General features: G+C 32.3%; 1 protein-coding gene across 4 annotated transcripts; it reads right to left on the bottom strand.

Annotated features, from left to right (window-relative positions):
* Nucleotides 1–3,739: 3,739 nt before the first annotated feature.
* LOC128192953 (ceramide phosphoethanolamine synthase-like) lies at nucleotides 3,740–11,803 on the bottom strand. 4 transcript variants are annotated; one of them, XM_052866074.1, is made up of 5 exons: nucleotides 11,719–11,803; nucleotides 7,845–8,787; nucleotides 7,356–7,478; nucleotides 6,637–6,717; nucleotides 3,740–6,088 (listed from the first exon to the last, which is right to left on the bottom strand). In XM_052866074.1, exons 2-5 carry the CDS (start codon nucleotides 8,634–8,636, stop codon nucleotides 6,065–6,067), a joined length of 1,020 nt encoding a protein of 339 aa, XP_052722034.1. In that variant the 5' UTR covers nucleotides 8,637–8,787; nucleotides 11,719–11,803; the 3' UTR covers nucleotides 3,740–6,064. The 4 variants fall into 4 exon arrangements, with proteins under 4 accessions (XP_052722034.1, XP_052722035.1, XP_052722036.1 ...); XM_052866075.1 differs by having other exon boundaries at nucleotides 11,673–11,753; XM_052866076.1 differs by having other exon boundaries at nucleotides 11,669–11,729.
* Nucleotides 11,804–12,070: the final 267 nt, after the last annotated feature.

The raw sequence follows: 12,070 nt of genomic DNA, 5'->3' as shown, positions 1-12,070 counted from the left end.
TTCCTTTCCTCGCGGATGAATCAAATTCCTGAGCTTGTTTGAGCCGAATCTAGAGCATGGAGCCTTGTTTACAACTAATTTTACAAACAACGGGCCAATACCTATCATTTCGGCCCAGAAAAGGATAACGGGTGAAAATGCTGCTTTTCAAGAAAGTGGACGGAAAGAAGCACGCGTATGTTGTTTACAAAACAGGATAAATGTGCGTTTGTCAAAATAATTTAACAACCAATCATTTTCATAGATTAAAAAAGTAACCATGACATCGCAATACAAAACCTCGTTTCAACAGTTTGAAACATTTAGACTGCCTAAAATGATAATAGACAGGTTACTTTGGCCATGAATTAAACGGCCTTCAATTTGTACTAGTTTTATTCCAATATATTGACAAATTATATAACAAAGTACTGAAGTACTGACGGGAGTTGATTTTATCGATTATTATTTATTTTAAAATAAACGATAAGTTATTTTGCATGCTAAGTATTTTCCTATATGTATTTGAATTACGCTCATTTTATATTATATTAATTCTCCGACAGGAATTTCGTGAAAACCTCATATGAATCTAGTTGTGTAATATTCAAAGAATTAATTCCATCAAATTACGTGCCAGTAATCAAAATAGTTCTGAGAAATTGTAAGGATAAAGGCAATATTGAACTCCAGTCTCGTTCAACCAGATCGACGTTCGGCTGTCTCCGTCAATATCCGACAAGCGAGAGAGACTCTCTGCTTGTCGGAGATTAACGGAGACAGCCGAGCGTCTGGTTGAACAAGACTATATTGACTTCTGGCGTAGGAATAAATACTATGTACAACTACAAAAAAATATCTAACTTGTTAGTACCATATAAAATCTGACTATTTACAAGGTATCTATAAATAAGTTCCCTTGGAATTAAGGCTTTAGAATACACTACATCGAATTTTCGATTAGAATTAAATGTTGTCAGCGATGTTAATTTGTGCTTCGGTCCAAACACTGTTTCACTTTCGGTTTGCCAGAGTAACTGCATAGGAGAGTTGATTAAAATCAACTCCCAATAATATACATGTATAAATCTGTTGTTCGCCTATGTCGCATGTAAAAGATTTCACTCGGTTCGTAAATCGTCTTTTCATTTGCCGTTTCGAATCCAACCGCTGACAATGGAGGCGAAAATAACACAAGGCGAAAAAGTCTCTGCTAACAGTAAACTGAACATTACCAACAGTTGAAGCTACCACCTAGTAAGTAAACATCATTATTCCAAATCAATGGCGAACACTTTCGTTAACTGTTTAATAAATAAATACAAAAGTTTCCCGTATATTGTAACACAATTTTTTTTATATTGCAAAATGAAGTCTCCTATGTTTACATTTATTCTTTCCTACTCACTGTCTGTGCATCATCTTAATTCCCAATTTAGACCTTTAAAGCAAGGAGATAGAACAGACTGGGTAAACTTTTCAAATTTCTAATGACCGTGTTTTTCATCCCTCATATGGGGTAGGAATGAAGAATGTAGTTTAAAACAATGAATTGTCATATGTAGTATTGTAGGGCACAATATTCTGTTTCTCTGCGTATGTATTTTTTTTCACCTTCATGGTCATTAGAGATGGCTGGGTAAAAATTGTAGACTTAACTGCAGTATTTGCATAACTTGAATGTGGTCCCACTTGAGTACCTCTTCAAACTTTTAAAACTGAGAAATATTGCAAATATGCAACCTCCTACAAAATTTTGCCCATAGGAAATCTAGACAAACATGGGGGCTAAATGAATCAAAAATTAAATCAAAAGTCAAAGACTTATTAATGAAAAGTGATTTAAATTTATTCATTTAAAAGCTGAACAGACACAAATCAATCCATTTCCATATCAGGTTATTACTGGTTTGTCACAGCTAGATTGTTGAGGGAGGGGGATTCTGAGAGAAAAAAAAATCATAAAAATGGTGATATCACAAGCTAAATCACAACATGAGAATATAAACAGTCCAATGAAACAGATATATGAGCTTTTTCCTGAAGACCCATTGAAAGAGAGAGTAACGTAGTTTACAAAAAAAGGTAAATTATGACAAATAGCCTCATAGGCGTCGGAAGCAAATTGAAAGTGGGGGGGCTAGACTAATCCTCGGAAATATTGAGAAAAAAGTATTTCCCAAAATCATGGAAATCCTAATCCGTGTGGGGGGGGGGGGAGTATACTTATACTTCCAAAAAATATTTCTTACCCAAGTTTTCTTTTATCCAAAATCATGAAATTCCTAATCCGTGGGGGGGGGGGGGGGGGGGGGGGGGGGGGGGGGGGGGCTAGTATGCTTCTGAAACTAACTTCTCAATCTTTCAAGGTAAATTTAGGAACAATAATCTTTCCTGCGAGAAAAAGTGGGGGGGCTGAACCCTCTATCATGCTATGTTTCTAATGGTTAGGTATAACTTTGCAAAAAAAGTGGGGGGGCTAAGCCCCCCCAAGCCCCCCCGGTTACGACGCCTATGAGCCTTGTTTGATCATTTTAAAGGTAATGCTGTTGGGAATTTTTTTACTTTTCTTCTGAAATTTTGTTTTACACTGGTTATAAACAAGTTACAGTAGTTCAACAAATATCAACTGGAATGATCTTACTGAATTTGCAGCCTTTATGTAAATGTACATATCTGTTTTAAACAGTCACAGTAATATCGATACATATGTACATCTGTCCATGTACCAAAAACATTATTGGAATACACGTCCTCTCATGTTAATAGTATGGCACAAAATCATATTAAGATTTCAATTGGTCGTTAAAATCATTTCACAAATCTGATCCCAGCAAAAACCTCATCAAATGATGTTCAAGAAATGTTTGCAGCATAAATGGAATACATGTATTCATAAAAATAAAAAGAAAAGAAAAGGAAAAAGTACAAATAGTTCAGCAATTTAAACATTCATGTTCATCCCATTTCCAATCATTCTAAAGATACCAAAATACAAATTTACTGAATCTAATGTTTCAAACACATTGAAAAAAATATATATTACTTAGTACCCATAAAATATATAAATATGCTGTTCAATTATAATTATGATATAAAATTGATGTATAATTATAATGATATGATGTTCAAGTGCAGCATCATAATGTATAGGATCACAGATATTCTACATCTTCTTCCTATATTTTAATTTTTTATATCATACATATGATCATACAGTTAGTAATATGCACACCTTCAAAAGTGATTTTACATTGCAGTGTAACAATGGTTGTTAAAGCTACCCTGTAAAAGAATTTAACAAAAACTAATTTCTATTCTATACATTCTAACTAAAGCTACTTTTACATTAAGTCAATTCTTTCTCTCTCTCCTTTTCTCTCTCTCTCTGCTGCATTAGGTTTCAAATTTTGATTTCCCTTCTATCTATCACATATACTATACCCTCAGGCACCTCGCTTTATTAATTTTTCAACAGCTCACACAGTACCTAATAAAACATCTTTGATTAATATTAGATAAATGATATATCATTTTTAATAAACAAAAAAAAAACCAACAAGTCAGGTGCCTGTGAATTTACCCTATTTTAGAATTTTTTCAAACCTGAACCAACATCCTTAGAGTTTTCTATTCTTCATATTCTTGAAGTTTTGATTTTGTACCATGCAAAAGGAAAAGTATGGAAGTATGTACACTGTACTTATAAAGATTTGTTTTTTTTTTTCAAAATTGAACACGATCAATTTTTAACTTCGTGTAAATAAATTTGAACAATGGAATCTTTGTGACAAGTGTCGTGTATACATAAATTTACTGGTGTAATTTTGTCATAAAATGTCAAAAAATTATGCCAAAGATTCATAAAAAACTTAACTGAAGTCGTCATATATACCACATATAAAAAATATGTTGGGATTTGGGGGGGGGGGGGATCATATCACAAGTATAGTATATACATGTATGAATATATAGGTACATATTTTCTATCAAATAAATATATTTTGGTAAAAGAATAAAATAATACATCTAGCACTTGACATCTGGACAATGTTACTTATGTTACTTTGGATTAGAAGTCTTGAAGAGTCAAAGCCCGCAGGTTTTAAAGCAAACTTGTTCTACAATACTAGTATATGAACTGTTTAAAAAATGTAAGCCAAACATTACAATGTCAAAAAAAATTATAATTTCAAAACTTTATGGAATAAGTTTTTCTTGATTTTAAGAGTTACAGTCAGTTCATTAAAATAGTTTTAATCCCTGTACCACCGTAGGAAAAGCATTTTTTCTCATTAGTTCTCAAATCAACAATTGTGGGTTATTAACATACAAAAATTTAAAAAGTGCATGCAACACTAGGATATAATATAATTTTTTTTTTTTAAATTTGCATGAAAACTGCTAATGTATTTTTCAAAGCCTCTAAATATGAGACATATGATTATCAGTACATTAAAGCTCAAACACTCATACTCACACATAAAAAGGCTACTCGCACATGACTAAGATTTAATTTTGAGGTATATAAATGCCACTTGCAATGTTGTGAGCTGGAATGAAGTGTTCCATGTTCAGCATAACTCGAACAAGACAAATACAAAAAATGTACTATTTCAACACTGGAATTCATGACTTGTTGGTGGGAAGGGTGGTTTTGAGATGTAGAAAAGAAGGAAGGGCCTAGCTTTAATGACCAAGCTGTATACATGGTGATAATATTTTTAATCCATCACTTTTAAAAGAAGAGACATAGTGCTCTCTTATTGCAAAATTATTCTGCTTTCTAGCTACATTGGTATATTTTATTTTTCAAATCTTTTATGAAATACCTTGTCTTGCTTGATGCCTTTGAAGTAAAACTATCATTTAATAAAAAATGTGTCTCGTTCTTTTGATATCAAATGAAACTACAGTACTATAAGAATACAAGGCTATAAGTATTGTGATAAATTTATTTTTGATATAGTTATTTTAGATTGAATATTTGTACGTCAATTAAATATTGAAGATACACAGTGTTAGTCTAATCACTTACATGTATCAATGTTGTCGTCTACATGTGCAAATGAAAAAAATAAGTTGCCTTCTAATACAAAAATATTTACCTAGAATTTATTTATCTGTGAATAGCTGATGAACAAATACAAACTGGAAAGGAAGAAAAAAAATGATGGATATAAATGACTCAATAAAAATATCAAATCTGGAATTCCCACAAAAATATCATATGTATATCATGTAAATATTTGCACTTCCTTTTTAGAGCAGTGAAGATGTTAAATATAAATAACATGTGGATTTGACTCTCTTCCACCTTATTCTATTTAATGGCCAGTTAAACATTAGACTAACACAAACTTCGACTTGCTTTCAGCAAATATTTTTGAAGGTAAAAAAACCCCAAGAACTTTAGCATAATTTCATGATCAGCAATTTGGGAAACATGAACAAAAAATTCACAAACAAATGAGGATTATTTAAGAAGAATCCTAAATTATCACCAACACACTAACAATACCACTGATGTTACACAACAACCAAGAGTGGATTTTCAGCACCGAAAACATATTACAAACACAAACTAGCAAGAGAATACACTAGGTCAGCATCTGCCTAAAATTCTCTCCCAACAAAGGTGACTTTTTTTCATCAATGTATGTTTGTATAGTGTAGATACATTGTGAAATAGTACCATTTGATAAAATCTGGCAAGAACTTAATATGTATTCAAATTGCAACCCATCTGAAATTTCCTTCATCCTAGCTTAGTCATTTATATTGAAAGATTTTTTTAGAAAAGTAATATTGATAAATGTATCTACCGGGGTATATTAAACATGCCTATTTTTTTCAAATTACAAATGTTTTCAAAAGTGTGCTACTCTTTGTTTTCAAAAGTCTGTTACATTTGTGTCAATACAAAAATATAAGAGCAATGATAGAATGACTAAAAATTGAAACCCTAATGTTGTACTGTGGCATGAAAATTTAAATGTGGTATTTTCAACAAAAATGTCAGCAGAAAAAGGTTGTATCTTCAGCTCTATGTATGACTTTGAATTCCAATTTTCTTGTGTTTCAGCTAGAGCCCAATATATCCTCGAACCTTTGAAAAGAAAAAAACAAATCCAAGTTATTTAGAACTGACAGAAGAATTTTATGGCATTAATATAGCAAGGAGATAAGGTAAATTTTTAGTGCAATGTAAATTCAAATTCATGTTTGGGAGGAATTGTAGCTCTATGGCTTGTCTCCTCAAATTTTTAGGTCCTGGAGCAACAGACCTGAAACTATGAAATATTTGACCTAATTTTCATCAGTCTTCTTTTCTTAAATGAATATAAAAAAAATTATTCTTCATATTTTACGTAAACTCCTTCCTCTTCCCATAATATTTTAAAGTGAACTACAATTACTCATTTTTTAACGGAATATACAGTATAATAATGCTCCATCGAATGCTACATGGAAGTAAATTATATCTGAACTACTTATCTAACACTATAAAATGGAAAGGAACTAAAAATGGAAATGTTTTTAAGATCTTATACTAATCTAAAAGCCAGCTGTTGAACTGAGAAAATTTCAGTTGATGCAGCTTAGATAATTCAACATAAGGAAAATATCAGTAGCAACTTCATTGGTTGTACTTACATGTTTGAGGTGAATTTCTGAAATCACGTTGATAAATATAATCACAGCAAAACCAAGGTACTGCACAAAGTTCAGAAATTCCTACAAAAATCAAATCAAATACATGTACCATAATTTATATACCTCACACGTTACATGTTATTTCTCTCTCTCTCTCTCTCTCTCTCTCTCTCTCCAAGCTCAGCATTGAATAAAATCATGTGTTTTTTTAATACTTGACATTGTTTATGTGTAACTGGACATTGAACTTTTACCCTAACACTTCTTCAATAGAAGTATCGTTTCATGTGCTTGGTACTTCAAGGTCTATGTTAAGTAACAGTAGTACATAAACTATTCATGGACACAACTTGGATCAAAGATTCATTCAAATCTGATATCACTTGGTTCAAAGATTCATGTAAATCTTATATCATATCTAAGTACAAATATACAGTTATATATGCATCAAGCTTGCAAACAAAAATTCATATACAGTAGATATATTTTATATTTAAACCCTTCTGATCTGAAATGCAGCAGACAATAGATAATCTAAGTTGTCTGAGCCTTATGATAAGTGTATACATGCAAGGTCATAGTATTATTAATGACATATCAAGAGACACCTACAGTCTGCATGTGTTTCTGCTGTAAGTAACACTGCAGTATATGAAGAAAATTAATGTGTAAACTATTATGTAGATATTGATAAAACCACGCATTGCAAGTTGTCTTACCCAGACTTTGTCCATGAATATTACAAGACAATAGACCTGCAGCAGGGCCTGGCCGTCGATATACCGCCAGATGTACAAGATGATCCATGTACTCAGCGAGTGAAGTGAGGACGTCTGGCGTACCTTTATAATGGAACAAGGCAACGATCAAGAGAGACTCGAACAATAAATCGCAGATTCTGTAGAATTATTAATGGTTAAACCAGAAAACATGTTGTTCAATCAAGTTATAACTTAGCTATGGTGTCATTTTGCATGAATAAAATATCACTTTATGATGAAAATTTAATTTAAAGGGCTTGTTTATTTCAAGGACACATATCATCCATTAAGTTAAACAGTATCTTCCCCTATATACATGTAGATAGTTAAGAATAGATTGAATAAATAACAATACTGAACATCACAGTGCCTGAATTATAATCAAGTCATTCACAAAGTACTTTACCCACCCAACTAAATACATATGTAATACATTGTAATACTTACTGTCTTCTGTGCATCCAACTTTTTTGCATATATTTCACCATACTGCTCTACCCGCTTGTCCCATGTTCCAGAAGCCACAAATACCTGCATTCCGAAACATAAGCACTTCCAGAAGAGCATTTTCTTGCTGGGTTTCCCGTTTGTTTTTTCACCACTGCTGTAACCATTTTCTGATTTGGTAAGCGGTAAAGTGGCGGTACCTTCCTCCTTATATTTATTGAAAAAGGACACTGGTAGTTTAAACAAATAAAATAAAACTCCGAATGAAAAGATCACAGCGCCAGTGATATCACTACCAGCATCTATGAAAAATCCCCAGCTATCATGATGAGACTTGTACTCATGCTGCTGGTTTTTATGACTTCGGAAAACAACCCCATCCAAACTGTCGAGCCATGTTCTGAACTGGTACAGAAGAACACCAAGTCTACGCGTTTTCAAATTATCCGATGAGACAAACTTGGCTGCTATCAAAGACATGGATAGATGGGTGAAGCTTATCATGTTTGGTGAAATGAAGTAGAAAATCTTGCTGAATTTGGTGATTTCATCGAAGAATTCGGATGTGGGGTTGATAATATAATGCTGTATTGGATCGCTCATCAGCAACTTTGTTGAGAGAGGATGGAAGGGAGAGTAGGACCCTTCGTGCTTCTGATCGATCAGTGTGGTGTTTTCCAGGGAGCAGTATAGAATAATGTCCATGATGAAGATGTATAAAAGCAGCAGCAATCCCGATATGAAGTAACATCCTCTCTCCGAATGCATAGACTGCAGCATGTAGGAAAACATTTTGAACCCCCTTCCAAGCAGCTTGAAATCACTCTCCAAAAAGTAAACAGGTCTATAAAAATATTACCATTTCACAGTTTCACTCTATCCCTTTCACAATCTCATTACATAAGCCATTAGGAGTGATTTTTCCTCTGTGTACTAGATGCTCCTACAAAATCCCAACAACATGATAAATCAATAAATGTCACGGCAACATGTTAAAATATAGATAATGAAATGGGGAAAACCATACCATTACTTATGGTACAAAAGCGAAATGAATATTTCACTTATAACAAATTTATGTTTAACTTTAAATACGCATGATGCATATTCAGTGCATACCTTTAGGCCAACGTATTTGTGTATAATATACTCAGTGAACAGACATTTCAAAATCTGTTACACTCACTGTGAAAATAGTCAGCAAACTTTGGTCATAATGATATGTGTCATCATTTCATCTCTCACTCTCTGTATCTATATCAGAACTTACTTGCACCACTCTTAATTCTGACTTTTCAGCAATCCAAGGATTTATCTCTTACATGGCTAACAATGACCTTAACAGCACTTGACTGATAAACAAGTTAAAACTTATTTATCGTGCACTTAAAACTCTCATATGCATGAATAATAGATAACCAAATTCAGGATAAAAAAACCCCAGCTGCTTAATTATAGCATATTGTAAACAAGATTAAAATCTTAAACCTGGAGTTCCACAAACATTCCTAAACTAAATATTGACCGTATAAGCTCATATGAATCTCATTCTGAAATGCATTTAAAGTGTGGGCATTTAATCAACAAAGAAGGCGGCCCACTGGAAATCTCAGACCATTGTTACCAAGAAATAGAACTGCGTAGAACATCTATCTAAACAAAACTTAACAGAACGTCTACCAAAGCTAATGCATCTTCTTTTCCTTGACATGATTTTAGAATTCATTCTGAAAACCTGCATGCTGTGAAATTAAATACATAATTGATACAAAATAACCAACAAACAAGTATATATTAAGCCTTAAGCCTTTAAAAAGTGCTTGTTCAACTGGAGTTTATTTTGGAAGTGAAAGCAATTTCTTTTTTTCTTAATATTAATATTTACTGTATCAATAATACACGAGAGCATGGGTATTACATGAAGTTTATAAATACATTACTTATCCCTGACATTGGCATTCCAATAGCAAGTTTGTGCAGTCATGTAGACTGAATTGATTGAGCAGCCAAACTAATCCTACAAGTTCTACAAATTCATGAATAATTTATGAAGACAATAAACCCACGTTCGCCATTTACTTCATAATGAATAACATCAATTTAAGACCTATTCAGTTCTTGAAATTAGGAATTGTTTATTTTTTCTCACTTCCGACTGTAAGAAAATGAAAGTGGGGTGCAGCGAGATATTTTTTTAACCCCTTGTTAAGTTTAAACCACATTGTACTATGTAATTCCTGTATGCATGAAACATGTCACCAAAATATTGAAATAACATTTCTGAAGAAAAACTTACTGCCCGAGAGCAGAACAGACAGTCACTTAAGAATATCCTCAGTTTTTTTTTTATTTATTATGTCTGCTTGAAAAATTACTTTACTCCAATTGCTTACAGTCATTTTCTGGTATCTTTTTCAAAACAAAAACAAACAAAAAAACATCAGATTACAACATGTACAAGGAAATTTCTAAATATGATTAATCTAAATCATTTATCATAGGACCAGCAAATAAAGTTATAAACCTTGAAGTCAGTATGTTTATGGTTCAGTAATTTGCATAAAATTCACCATGTATCCGTTTGTGACTTGTTGAGATATACATGGGTCTCATGCTTGCCAGAAAATAATGTTAAAAAAAAAGAAAGGAAAAAAGAAAATACACTGTATCTATAATAATTTCCCTAAACCTAATGATATTGTGGCCAAATGTTTAATATTCAAAACAAAGTTACAAGAATCTCGGGTATTTTGTTATTTCAAAAAGAACGTGTAAAAGAAAACATTGAAGAGACTTTTTGAGCCACATCTTAAAGGGATAGGATAATGATTTTGGTCAAGTTTTATTTTTCTGTTTTTATTGTTTACAATGCTTTGGTAATGCATTCATAATGATTGGGCAAAATTTGAGTGTTAGTCGTATGGACAGAAGAAAGGGTAAAAAAGATGTAAATGCAAAACAAACAACTAATTTTTCGAGAGCTTTTCACATTTATTTTAGGTCTAAATCTGGAATTTTCTTGTCAACATTTAAAATGTAAACAAAAACAAGAGCTAAGTTTTGATTAATAACAAAGAACTGTGAGCTCTGTATTGCACTTGTAACTTGACGGCTGACACTCAAATGTTGGTTGACTATTAGAAATGGTTTACTGAAGCATTGAACACTTCTAAAACTGAGAAATAAATTTTGATCAAAATCTTGATCTTGATTATGGCTCATTAACAAAGTGATTAAGTGAATAAGGAATGAACAGTATTCAACATAATTATATAATCTTAATATGAGTTAAAATCTAATAATTAATTAAATAGAAATATGCCAAAAAAATAACTTATTGAACAACAATACATTTTCAAAATAGACAGCAGTATTTTATTGCAAAAAAAAAAAAATCAAATAATTAGCAGTCACAGGTGTAATATCCCTCTCACCTTACACTGATGGGAATACCAATTTGTTTACCCCGGGTTGTCATCGAGATATTGTATCTAGCCTATAAACACACTCTCACACCACGTACATATCTAGGGTACCACATCACCTATCTCGAGTTAAAAACTTAACGATTTCTACACCCAAAAGTAAGAAGAATATTACGACCATAACAAATAAAAGATCCTGCAACAAATTTGAAAACTAGTACTATGTGACTTCACTTACGCACACTTTCGTTAATCACATAACGTTACGCGTTACGCGTGTAAACTGTCAGCTGAGCTGATACAGTCGATCCAGGTATCAAACATCGCCATTTTTTAAAGCCAACTTGAAAACTTTAAACAAACACTTTATATTAAAGAAAAACATAGGAATATACGTACATACCCGTAAATACTACATTCACATGAAAATAAATAATATGTTAGTTCACCTCAGAAAGGAGTTGCGACAATCTTTTTTCTCCAATGCGCATGCGTGAAGATAACAGCAAGTCGTACCGTATACGAGTCGATGACATCAGGGACGCATATATATACACTATTGACTATAAACTAGTAATATATGCACCAATTATAAAACAAATGAACAGTAGTTATTTATAGAACAATAATGCCTAATACAAAAACACTACATATTATTCTTCTAATAAATATGAAAGTGTATCTCTGTGCATTTTGCCATTTTTGAAGTGTTTCAAAACAAAATATATAACTTTATAAAATCGACCAGTACAATTGTAAACCAGAAGCTGATGAGTGATGTCAACAATATACGTGTTCGAA

This window comes from Crassostrea angulata, chromosome 7 (assembly GCF_025612915.1).
Source record: "Crassostrea angulata isolate pt1a10 chromosome 7, ASM2561291v2, whole genome shotgun sequence".
Classification (NCBI taxonomy): domain Eukaryota; kingdom Metazoa; phylum Mollusca; class Bivalvia; order Ostreida; family Ostreidae; genus Magallana; species Magallana angulata.
This window is presented reverse-complemented; position numbering and strand designations above follow the sequence as displayed.

Coding starts and splice junctions, on each gene's coding strand:
- LOC128192953 (XM_052866074.1), bottom strand. CDS start 8,636: ATGTTTTCCTACATGCTGCAGTCTATGCATTCGGAGAGAGGATGTTAC. Junction 7,479..7,844: donor AGTTGGATGCACAGAAGACA/GTAAGTATTACA, acceptor TCCATTATAAAG/GTACGCCAGACGTCCTCACT. Junction 6,089..6,636: donor CAGAAATTCACCTCAAACAT/GTAAGTACAACC, acceptor TTCTTTTCAAAG/GTTCGAGGATATATTGGGCT.